The sequence below is a fragment of the Gymnodraco acuticeps genome, unplaced genomic scaffold (assembly GCF_902827175.1).
Source record: "Gymnodraco acuticeps unplaced genomic scaffold, fGymAcu1.1, whole genome shotgun sequence".
NCBI classification, from domain to species: domain Eukaryota; kingdom Metazoa; phylum Chordata; class Actinopteri; order Perciformes; family Bathydraconidae; genus Gymnodraco; species Gymnodraco acuticeps.
The window spans coordinates 906,421-919,724 of record NW_022990391.1 but is presented as its reverse complement, the minus strand read 5'-3'; the positions used below and the strand labels follow the sequence as shown (position 1 = coordinate 919,724).

The 13,304-nt window shown below is 42.8% G+C and overlaps 1 protein-coding gene across 1 annotated transcript in view; it reads left to right on the top strand.

Moving 5' to 3' along the window:
• LOC117551604 (microtubule-associated tumor suppressor 1 homolog) overlaps positions 1-13,304 on the top strand; it is a gene marked incomplete at its 3' end in the record, with an annotated part of 57,243 nt that overhangs the window by 33,649 nt on the left and 10,290 nt on the right. Inside the window, 2 exon segments of the mRNA XM_034224525.1 lie at positions 2,170-2,369; positions 2,790-3,110. Of these exon segments, the coding sequence (XP_034080416.1) occupies positions 2,170-2,369; positions 2,790-3,110 (521 nt within the window).

The window sequence follows — 13,304 nt, the reverse complement described above, 5'->3', positions numbered from 1 at the left end:
GGAGACGCTGCTCACAGCTGATTGACAGCTGGAACACAAACCACAGAATAAAAAAATAAACATGAATTGACTCCACTCCGCAGGGATCCCCCGATTATCATCAAGGGGGGGGGGGGCTCCTGTCCCCGGCACAAACACACTGCCTGAGGAAGGTTATGTGTATTTTGTCATTAACTTTTTTCGGACCACTTATTTATTTATTTTGGTGACGATCCGACCTCCATGCTGCTACTCTGGTTCAAACTGCATCCACCAAACAATATGATTTATCTCCACCTCCCCAAAATAACCAGAATCTGACACGGTGTGAGATGTCTTTTTTAGCTGTTCTGTCGTCATTTCCTGCGATCTTCTTCATAAAGTCAGTCAAAATGAATGAATGGGCGTTTCTTTGACTATTTATAGGCAAATATGGGCGTTACGTGAAGCCCGCAAAATCTGCGCCGCATTTCGAGTTGATTGTGATTTACGGCCCGTCCACACGGCAGCGTGCGTTGCTTCAACGGAGACGCTTCCCATTCACTTTGAATGGGGTAACGTCAGGCTTTGCCGAACTGCATTGTGGTTCCGTCGCATCGCTTTGCTCGCTTCAAAAGTAGAGAAAAGTTCAACTTTTCAAGCTTCGACGGAAGTGTCAGCCAATCAAATCATATGCCAGTACAAGCGCTTGCTTGTGTGTCCGGGGCGGGAGATTAATGTGATTGGTTGTTGGTCGCGCGCCAGACACTGGCAAGCTTCAACGCACGCTGCCGTGTGGACGTACCGTTATAAAGGGAAACCGGCGTAGGACGTGCGTGCGTTTTATAAATCGGAAAATGTCTGTGCGTATTTATTTGCTTTGTCCTACGTAAGCAACCTTCCCACGTGAATCCTACGCAAGGCTTTATAAATGAGGCCCCTGGTCATGAATGCAGAGCATAGTGTGTACAGTGTAAACTGAGCGGGTTGTACAAAGTGAAACAGACACAGAGGAAGTGACCTGACAGAGACGGTTCCTGTCAATAGAGGCTGCCTGATGACTCTTTGATTCATTTAAGGGAGCCAGCATTTCACAGTCTTTGATTAAACTGTTGCTCACAAGTCAGTGTGAGCCAATGAATGTCTTCACCCTTATCAATCTCATACTGAAGTGGCCAACCCATTTAAATCATTCACCTCGTTTCACAGCTCTGGAGACGTATACAGACCATACACTAAAGATACAGATAGAGAGCCAGTAGGTGGCAGTATGTGTAAGGAGACTGATTACAGGTGGCTCTTGAGGGATTCAAATATTTTGAAGGAAATTGTAATGTAATTATGAGTATGAATCATGAAAACATAATAATTACAGGTAAAACACTGAGTAGCTGAATAAACATTTATCTGTGAGGATAATTATGAATAATACGTGCATGTGCAAGATTTATGTACACACAGTGAGTGCCTTCACTGCATCACGGACCCTATGACTGCACCTGCTGCTGCACATGGACTCATTCACAGGCACGTCTGTGGAGTGTGTGAGTGAGGAAAGCCTCTCAGGTTTATTTCATCACACTGAAAACCTCTGAGTACCATTTCCAGGCAGCCGAGAGAGAGAGAGAGAGAGAGAGAGAGAGAGAGATAGAGAGAGAGAGAGAGAGAGAGAGAGAGAGAGAGAGAGAGAGAGAGAGAGAGAGAGAGAGATAGAGAGAGAGAGAGAGAGAGAGAGAGAGAGAGACTCTAATTGCTTTGTCTCTGGTAATGCACTCCTTAATGCACACATACACAAACTGGTCATCATTTCCACGCACTCCCATGATGCATCTGTCTAAGCCTAGAACAGTTAGTAGGGTGTATTCTCAAGTGCGTGTGTGTGTGTGTGTGTGTGTGTGTGTGTGTGTGTGTGTGTGTGTGTGTGTGTGTGTGTGTGGGCAGGGTTTAGATATTGTGCTGGTGGAGACTGGTTGACTGTTTATGTTCTCTCTTTCCTCTGTTATAACTGTGTTCTTCTCTTCAGAGGATGGATGGCTGTTTATGGCTGTGTGTTGTGTGTTGTGTGTGGTCTGCTGTGTGTTGTGTGTTGTGTGTGGTCTGTGGCATGAACTCTCTACATTGTTGATGGGCTGAGAGATATTCTGTGTGTGTGGACCATGTTGAATGTTGTACCTGCCACTCACACACTAAGAGGACACCATTCTCTTGCAGTGGACAAAAACAAGCCGCGGGAGGCGAGCAGCAGACCCACAAACAGCACCAGCAGCTCCCCGTCAGCAGCTCCATTAGCAGCTCCATCAGCAGCTCCATCAGTGCCATCAGCAGCTCCATCAGCAGCTCCATCAGCAGCTCCATCAGTGCCATCAGCAGCAGGGAACAGCCAGAGGGAGCAGCTACCTCCACCCGACCCGGTATGTGCTGTCCGATCCAGTTTTCAGCTTTATGATGCACATTCATCATGGGCAGAACACCCTGTCAGAACCTTTACCAAGCAGTATCTTATAAATTATTGATTGATTGAATTAGATGAAAAAATAACACAATACTGCACTGCACTCATCCAATACGTACAAAATATACAGAGGATATGAACACGATAAAGCAAGAAGGCTTTTCCTGTGGTGGTTCTCTAGTGTTTGCTGTAGCTTTCAGACTGATTGCTGGTGTTTATACACCGGTTTCTATAGATGAAAATGGTATAGTCCCCTTAATAATATTTTACCATATAACTTTTATACATATTGGGCCTCATGCATGAATATTTCCTGTGCAGACCTTTGATCTTATATTGTACATTAGGATTCATTCATTGTCCTTCTTTCCTGCTTTAGGTACCAGAGGTGGTGCATGCACCAGGGACAGCAGTTCTCCCGGGGCCGGCCCCTGAGAGCCACTGCAATGGAGCCTCTGGTCTCGGGTTGAAACCAAAAACTGCGTTGAGGTCCAGAGCAGGATCCCGCCTACAGAATGCACCCCGGCCGGGTGCAGGGGGGGGTTGGGGGGCAGAGCGGACGGTCGCTGCTAAACAGAACCAGAGTAAAGAGCAGGCAGAGAAGAAGAACCAGGCCCTCAGCCAGCTGAGGAGGCTGCTGCTGCAGGGGAACCGGAGGGTGGAGGCTCTGGCTACAGTCATCCAGCATCTCTTCACTGAGGTACTTACTTCATCAAATTACTGTTGAAACACCAGGAGCAAACGATGGGCCGATGTGACACTGGCCTCAATCTTTAATGAACTAAATAAACAGCCTATTTGGCGATTTGTTAAGCTAACCTATCTGTTAATATTAAATCATTAAATGTGTTTGAATGTTAGACTTTATGCATATTATGATATTAGATAGACCTTTTCCCTTCAGGATTTTTTTAGCAGGTTTAGGTCACTGCGGGGTCACAGCAGGCAGGTGGGAACACTGTGACGTCCATCTTTATCTTTAGGTGGTGCCTCTGTTGTTTGATTGTAGACATGTGTAATGGCAATTTGACCTGTTCCAATGTCCTCTTCTTTTATTGCCATTACTTCACAGGAGGTTTAGAGTGATCCAGACGCAGACACAAACAGATGATTTCCGGTCTTTTGCTGCAGTTTAGAATGATGTTTATTTTGCTTTACATACCAAGGTTTAATTATACTGTGTCAAAGGTTGTGGTATGAGCATCTGCCGGGCTGGTGGAATCGTTGTGCTCTTCCTCCTGTGTCCTCCTCCTTTCCTGTCACCTGTGACCCCTTTTATAAACCCTGCCACCGCCAAGTGTTCAAAATAGTATTGCACTATAAATATAAATAAAGTAAACTGAGACACCAACAACACCCATAACATGGCTCCTACAGCATGTATTGACTAAAGCAGATATGGTTATGAGCAGGCTAAGAATCAGTTAAATATGCAGACCAGAGGACAGTTCAGCAGAATGGATGATGGGTATGTGACTGCACATTTATATTCGCCTATATTGTTCATCTCCTTTTTTCCTTGGCAAATCCTTTAACCTGTTAAGCCCGAGATCTGCAGGTTTTTTTTCCACAAAACTGTGTCTCAGGGCTTCTTAACATTTAAAAACCTATGAATGTGTCATACTCACTTAACGGGAAGAAACTCAGCTAACTGACGATACGAACAATTTTTACCAAAACAAAGCACAAGTCTTACAAGAAGCGTCTAAATGAGCCCTGAGCGAAAAAATGCTAACACACTTAGCACCAGTGGCAAGCCGTCAAGATAAGATATTCTAAAAAATAATATTTGAAAACATTAAAAAAAAAAACAACATTTCTTTTTAGGATATATTTTGTTATATTTTTCATTAGTTTTACCAAAATAACATTTCCAAAGAAATAAATCCTTCCAATCTGCCTGTTCAGTTTCTGTTTGAATGTGAAGGGTTAAATGAAAGAAGCTTGTCTCTGCGAGTTATGGGAGGACAGGAGCTGATTGGTTGTCCAGCTGTAAATTCACAGAGGGCCCGCTATAGTAACTGAAGGAGAGAGTGAAGTCAAGTGACAGTACAATTGACCATCAGAGGGCCTAGGTATAAAAGTCACGGCTCGCCACTGCTTAGCACAGAACTCTAGGTATAAATACCCTTATTACTTATCGTAACTGCACAAACAAGATATCGATTAGCAAGCTGAGATTCCACAGATTCTACAGGTATTAGTATCATCACTGAGCGATCAGAACTCGCGACAGGGGAAGCAAACAATGACATCACAACACGGAGCTTTACGGAGCATTCACGGGACATCGTCTTACCTTAGCTGTTATTCTGATCAAAAGTCGCATTCAATGGCATTAAAACGATAAAACCGCTGCTGAAGGTTAATCCATAGGTTAATCCAATGTGTCTGTGTCACTTTGAAATGATTTCTGATAATCCATCATTCCATTTGTATGTCAATAACGGATAGGGCTGTGCGATTATGGCAAAAATCATAATCACGATTATTTGGGTCAATAATTAATATCACGATTATTTATTGACCATTTATTGAACTTTAAAACAAATAATATTTTACCAATAAACAAGATCAACAAATATGTTGGAGCGCACTTCCAAAACCATACTAAACATATATTATTAATATGATAAATAAAAATAAATTAGACCAAAATACAGGTGACAATATTGCCACCTGTACTGAAGACCCTCAGCCACGCCCCGACACATGGGGTGACGCCGGCCAATCACAAAGCTTTGATGCGTTCAAGTGCATTATTCTGGCACAGGAAGATTATGTTACAGGACATTAACGATAAAACAGAATATTGTTGTTCTATTTTTAGACACATCTCGCGATCGACTGGTTGGGTACCCCTGGGCTAGACCATAGGTCTGTTGTGGTAGCAAAGTAGTCAGCTGAAGCCACATCTCTCTCAACTTCCCCACGGCATTTGTCATATAGTGCAGGCAGCGCAGACCTGCTGAAATAATACCGAGACGGCATCGCGTAACGCTTGTCCAACGTGTTGACAAGTTGCTTAAAGCCCTGGTTGCTAACAGTGCTAACTGGGCACATATCTTTAGCGATGTGAAATGTAATGGCACCTGTAATATCTCTGTGTCTCTGCGAGCTCGTCGCGTAGGCCGTTGCTCTGTACAATGCGTCCTGAATCGATGACTGTGATGATGTGGTGGATGAAGTCGAGCGGGCATCTGCTTGTTGGTCTGCTTTTTGTCGTATTGCACTTTGTGGTTGTATTTCAGATGATGAAAGAGATTGGTTGTGTTAGTGTGTGGTGCCAACACAACCTGGTAACAAATCCTGCACTGTACTTTGTTTTGCTCCACGTCGGACTCCTGAAAGCCAAAGTACTTCCAAATAGTGGAAATAGTTTTACCCTTCTTTTTAACGAGTTGCTGCTCTTGATCTGACATCTTCGCTCGCGCTGAACACTCACAACACATGTCACTCCCACGTGGCCGAGTGGGCTTTTAGGGAGGGGCGAAAGCGCACCCAGCAAAATAATCGTATTTTGTCAATTATGCTGTTTTCATAATCGTCGCAAACCATAATCGTAATCGCGATTAAAATACGATTAATTGCACAGCCCTAATAACGGAGTTTTCATATTAGCTGCTAATGATAGCCACCAGAGTGTATCGCAGCATCCGGTTCCGGGGCATTCTGGCTATGCATCACCCATTCACCAATGACGTTTAGATGGATTTGAGGAACTTTCCCTCAATTCTATTGGCTCTAACGGTTAAAAAGAGGTGTCAATCATCAACATCGAAAGAGGGGTTCCAGAGATATGGAAAATGCACCCAAATGACCCCAGAAGTGGGTTTTCTTTTCTAAATCTCTCTAAAAAGGTCAAATGTCACTTGTTTAGCATCAATCTTGATACAGGGTACTTATATGTTATAGTTTGGATTCCTAAAGCTTTTAGTCTACCATCCCATCATTCAAGGGTGGTTTTCACCAGGGCCGTTTCTTCCTATAGGGGCCCCCGCGGCCACTAGGGGGCCCCCAAGCTGAAAGTATTTTTATTTTTTTTATTTTATTCATCCGAAAAACTAAAAAAGTGTAATTCATACACACAAAGATGAACAAAATTAGTAGAAGCGGGAGGGCTGAAGCATAGGTTGTGGAAAGTAGCCCTCCCGTGTATCATCCTAATACAGCGGCATTATTGCGTAAAAAATGTATAGAAATGAAGGAGTACAAAGAAATAAAGAAAACAGGAGAAAAAATGTAATAAAAGTTAGGGCAGGAAAACAATAAATGCATATATATATATGTATATATATATATTCTAAAACTAGATATAGGGTCATTTTCTGCACATGTCAATAGCAGTTTGACTATATTTTTTTGGAAATTAAAATATATAAACTATATATAAATAGGTACACATGTACTTGGCAAATGAATAATAATAATAATAATAATAATATATGCATAATTGCATATAAACATTGTGAACACTTATTTTTAAGTGACTTTTTTTACATTCATATGTTCACGCTGTGGTTTGGAACTGCTTTTGAATGTTATTAGGCATTTTCTTATGGAAAATGTTGTGCATAATCAGTACTGTTTTAAGCAGTACTATCTCAACACATTTTAATAGATTGAGTTTTTTTAAATATGGGAGTTGTGTGTTCATATTTACCAACACCACAGGCTATTCGTAATACTTTTTTTGGGATGTTATTATTTTTTGTAGATTTGTTGAGTACGTGTTTCCCCATATTTCGGAGCAGTAGTAAAGGTAAGGGAGAAATAGACTGTTATAAAGAGTATATTTTCTTCAAGAATGTTCTTAGTATAATACAAAATACAGTTTAGTCTGTACATAATTTATATAGTGCTTCCAATTGAGTTTTTCGTCAACAAGCAGTCCTAAAAATTTACATGCACCAACTTTTTCTATCTCTGTATTGCAAATCCGTATAATGCAGTCATTTCTACTCTCAGACTTTGTATTGAATAACATGTAATTTGTTTTGGCACATTAAGGGATAATTTATAACCAGTTACATAGTATTTTTAATTCTGCATTCACAATTTTAACAAGATCGCCAAGATTATGATGGGAGCATAGAATTCAAAGTTCAGGTTCAGCCTCAATATATTTGGGGAGAATTAAAATGAGCTGACAGCCCAACGATCTGAATCTGAGGAAGATGACAAATGTAAATGAAACATTGTTGAGAAAATGCTGCATCTCTTGCATTTATTGACATAGAGGAGCCTTATTGTTTACCTTTTTAATATCATTTTTTGTAATTTTCAATTGCTTGGTTTTCGTGAAATTAGCCTGTTTCCCTATTAAAGTGTAACAGATTGATGCATCTCCACAGATCATCTTAAAGGCTTAGGAATCCCCCCCATTGTAGTTAAAAAACTGTCAAAACTAGGGCCCCCAAACAGCATCTTGCATAGGGCCCCCAAAAAGCTAGAAACGGCCCTGGTTTTCACTATAAGTAATGTTTTGTTATATTTCACTCCGCCCTCTACTGGACTCTATGGGTACTACTCTCTATCATGCTGTGCATGCTTTCACCTACTGAGTTTACGTAAACGTAGTCGGCCAATCGGAGCGAGCCTACCTGAATGCGCGCGCAGGCCCACAGTATATAAAGGCGGCTACACCCGCTATCCTTTTTTCTCTTCAGACGAGCTGACAACCGAAGAGTTAAACGAACGAAGATTAGAAGAAACGAAAAATTGACTCACCATTACTGGAAGCTCGGCCATGCCCCACCTGCCCTGGTTTGATCGCCTGCGCCGATCTCCACCACCTCTGCTTAGAGGGGGACCAGGATACGGCCGAGGCGGTGCCATTCACGTTCGCCATTCCAGCGGGGCGGATGGCTCCGTTTTCCGTTGTCGGGCACTTCCGGGTCCGGTCCATGGAGGTCCACCGCCCGGTGATGACCATGGCGGCGGAGCGCAGATGCTCCCAGCGGGCAGCAGGCTGGGCAGGGAGCTGAAAAGAGCTCTGCCACGCTGCCGCGTGACAAGGCGACTGCAAATAAACACGGGTGTGTTGGGCATCTAGCTCATTGCTGGAGATGCCCCCACCTCACCAGAGCGATTATTTGTATCTTGATCGTGGCCGCCGCCGTTGTCTGCCGTGTGATATCCCGGCGGTGAGGGATCACGCCGCACTTTCCAAAAGGACCGTGTTGATCTCCCGGACCGGGAGCCCCCCGTGTTTACGGAAGGGCTCTTTGGATCGATCTCCTTGGTCACGTGGGTGAGGAGTAGTCGCAGCGTGGCTGCTTCTTGCTCATCCCCAGAGGAAATAACACTGTCCCACACTCCCCGCCCCCTCTGTAAACTCCAGTATAGGGAGTAGCATGAAGCTGCAGCGTCGGAGACAGCAGTTACAGGACTGCACTTGTAGAACCGCACACACAGGTCCGACGGAGCACGTCACGGCGGCACGTGACGGAGCACGTTCACATGAACGCCTGAAGACCCTCAATGCAGTGCGCAATCTAACCCTTCCCTTCCCCCCATCCTAACCCTAACCACTCCCTACCTTTTTACCTAATCCTAATCTTCCTTCCTCCCTCCCAAACCTCAATGTTGATATGACGTAATTTAAATTAAATACAGGGTTTTAATTTAAAGCAGTTTTATTCTGAAAAACCCGGAAGTTCACACTAACTATTAACTTAACACTTTTATTCTGAAGATTCTTCATTTCCGGTTAGCATTAGCATGTGGCTAACGTTTTGAAAACCGTGAATTGAAGGTGAAATGACATGTGATGTTGTACACTAAACACACTGGGATTAACACTCATTTATTGACGCTGGAATAACATTTTATCAGAATTATTTATATATATATTAATAATATAAGATATAATATGTTACTTTATATATACAGAGTATGGTAAGTACCAGAGGTGTGGACTCGAGTCACATGACTTGGACTCGAGTCAGACTTGAGTCACACATTTTATGACTTGAGACTCGACTTGACAACATCACAAAAGACTTGCGACTCGACTTGGACTTGAACACCAATGACTCGGGACTTGACTTGGACTTGAGCCTTCTGACTTGAGGTGACTTGCTACTTTAATTCAGAGGTCTCCAACACGCCGATCGCGAGCTGCCGCTAGAAGAGCAGACTCCCGTCGGGGAGAGCAGAATCTTCAGCCGCTCCTACTCTTGCTGAGAATCCTTGCAGGCAGGGGCGGGTCTTTATTTAGCTGGGCCACCATGCGGCCAATCATATGCGAGGACACACTAGGATCATACCATTATGTGAAAGAAGGGTGGGGGGCACAGCATGTGTAGTGGTACAGGCCAGCTGCACAGAGCGACGGGGGAGACGGGGAGCTGGATTTTAATGCAAGCGCGTCGGAAAAAGTCAAGAAATGAGCGAAAACCGAAAAAAGAAGCAGCATCTGGCTGCTTTTCAATGATATTGGAGAAAGCAAAGCTGAATGCAGGATTTGTAAAATGAAAATAACCTTCAGAGCAGGGTTTTTTTTTGGTAACCACTCAGGATTTATTGTCAGAGGTGGGAGAAGTTCAGACAATTAAAACAAGTTACAATCAGGGTTCCCGCGGGGTCTTAACAAGTCTTAAAAATGATTCAGAAGGTCTTAAAAATTATCAGATTTGAAAGGTATTTCTATGTTGCTGATTGATTTAATTGATTGATTGATTGATTGAAAAGTGTATTAACAGCTTGTATATTGGGTACAGTACAGTACAGCTCAAAACATACAATTGTTAAGGGGATGCAGACCAGAGAAAGACTTTCGTCTTGTTTACATCAGGGTCCCCCATTTCCATTTTTGCGATAGCGTCTAAATGTGTTTTGGGGGAAATGTCCGGGCTGCAAAGTAACCAGTACGGTAATAGCCTTTCAGTTCCCCCAACAATTTGTATTGAATTAAATCAACATGGAACCAGTAATCACTAACTTTGTTTCCCCCGGCCCCTTATTGGAGAACACCCAGCTAGTAACCTAGCAACCAAGCTTCAGCTCATGTAGCCTATCTTCGAATCTACTTACAAATAAATATGGGGAAGTGTAAGTTCAACCGTATTTGGTTGGAAAACATCTAATTTAGTGCTTGGTTGAAACCAGTGGAGGGGACGTGTTTGAAGCCCGCTGCACCTTTTGCAAAATAAATTAGTGTTTGTTTTGCTAATGTAGCGTTAGCTAGTGCAGCAGCAGCTAATGTAGCGTTAGCTAGTGCAGCAGCAGCTAATGCAGCAGCTCCCGCAACAACACCGTGGGACCTCCGGGCGAAGTTTGGGTCTACGTCAACCCTAAAAGCGGAGGTGCTGTAGACGCTAAATACCGTAGCTAAACACCAATCATACAACAGCAACGATGAAATAGTGTAGCCAAGGCAGCAGAGCTCTGAATATAGCTCTTGTCACTCTCTCTCAGAGACACACACACATACACACACACACACACACACACACACACACACACACACACACACACACACACTAGGGCTGCTCGATTATGGCAATAATCAAGATTATGTTGGTCAATAATTAATATCATGATTATTAAATACGATTATTCATTGACTTTGAAATATTGAACTTTAAAACAAATAATAATGTGAACAGTATCTTTTTAACTGTTGATTACCCTGAACGTATAATTCAACTGAAAAACCAATACAAACTATTAAATAAATGATACATTACTAAAAAATTAATTAGATCAAATATGTTGTAGTGCACTGTCACAACCTAATAAAGCAAAATAATCGTTTTTCCCGATTATGTTGTTTTCGTAATTGTGGCAGGCCAAAATCGTAATTGCGATTAAAATATGATTAATTGCACAGCCCTAACACACACACACACATACACTTTTTGTCTAACACGCTAACACAGTTCTGTACTGTTACGCTGTTGTGTTCAGTCATTGTTCTTATGTTGAACATGAATACATTTACTTTGTAAGTGATTATGGGACGTATTTCTTCTTTATCTACATTTTCCTTCATACTTTATTGCCGTGAAATAGGTCTTAAATTCTATTCAAAGTGGTCTTAAAAAGGTGTTAAAAAGTCTTAAATTTGAGTTGGCGAAACCTGCAGGAACCCTGTACAATAAAAAGTCCTGCATTCAAAATGTTACAAGTAAAAGTACAAAAGTATTAGCATCAAAATATACTTAAAGTACCACCTGCAGAGGGATCTAGATTCAGGTGTTCTTTTCCCCATAGAGACCGCCTCGCTGCACATTATCCCTTGCATAAAGATAGATTGTGGGTCCCTTATAACATGTTGTACACAGTGGAAATAAACATTCTGGTTACCTCAACATCAGGGATCTTATCCATTAAACTCCTTCTGAATCAAACCGTCACGGTAGCCTTACCTTACTGATCCCTCTTAAATTAGAAAAACACACGTTACTTTACCAGCAGAGAGAAAATGGATTATTAAATTATTAATGTGACTAATAAAGAGCAATTTGATTATTAAGTATTATTCTGTTGATCGATGTCATTACATTTGGTGAAAAACACATAATGACTTGTTTATGACTCGTTTTGTCAAAGTTTAGGACTTGACTTGACTTGAACTTGCCCATCCTGACTTGAGACTTGACTTGGACTTGCAAAACAATGACTTGAGACTTGACTCGGACTTGAGCGCAAAGACTTGAGACTTGACTCGGACTTGAGCGCAAAGACTTGAGACTTGACTCGGACTTGCAAAACAATGACTTGGTCCCACCTCTGGTAAGTACACAACACAATACGCAAAACAACTAGGGTCGTGGGAGTGCGGTCCTGAGAGTGCGGTCCTGAGAGTGCGGTCCTGAGAGTGCAGCCTCCGACGCTCCAGCTTCATACTAAGTATAGGACTAGGAGTCAGCCAGCAAGTGGGCGCGTGCACGTGAGTGGAATAAACCGAAGTGCTGTCAAAACACTGTGCGGGTTCAAGAGATAGTGATGTGTGTGTGTGTGAGAAATGCATTCAGTGAAAACGATTGCATTTATCCCAGAGTAAGAGTCATCTCTCTCTCCACATTTCACCATAATGTCCGTTTCAAAGAGACGGCATTAGGACAGAGCCGCGGCCCCACGGGAGCGTGCCGCGGTGCGTTCAAGGACCTCAGTAGAAAATCGCCCCCTTTCTGTGTCAGCCCCCATGCCAAAACTCCCTTCTTATGGAAGGTTTGGCATCGGAGTAGGCCACCAGAGAATACTACAGCTTCTTAGCTTTGGCTCCACAGCTGCTGGCATGTCCCCTGAACACAGTTTGTGGGGAATGGTAGCCCCACAAAAGCTGTGTACTGACAGAGTAGAGGGGCAGGACACTGAGACTGGGTTACTCACTCCAGCGTTGCAGCGTCCCTCCTCCATTCAGGGGCAATATAGACAGGGGTGCACATAACTTTTTTGCCCTGGTTCTCAAAGGAGCACCTGGAGATGTTGCTTGGTGCTCATCCTTAAAATGAAATAAACCGTAACTTTTGAGGGGTCTTGACTTTATTTGCCAGACAAACGGCACTGAACACACATGCAGAGGTGAACACAAGACAACATTAGCACGACCAGTAATCCTACAAGCTGTCATCACTACCCTCTGACTGTTCTCCTCACTGTCTTCCTCTCTGTTCTCCTGACTGTTCTCCTCTCTGTCTTCCTCTCTGTCAGACATGGTAGCTGATGATGTAGGCCTACTACTTTCTCTCTGGTTGAGTCTGCGATTAGCTGCCTGCATCCACAAGTCAACAGCTGGGTTTGGGTCGAAAGTCTCTGTTGTCATCTTAGACAAGTGGATGTAATCAAATAAGTATGTGAACATAACCAATAACCTACCATAGCCAATAACAAATGGATGTAACTTATTTTATTTGTGTTGTTTATTCATATCTTATTTTACCTT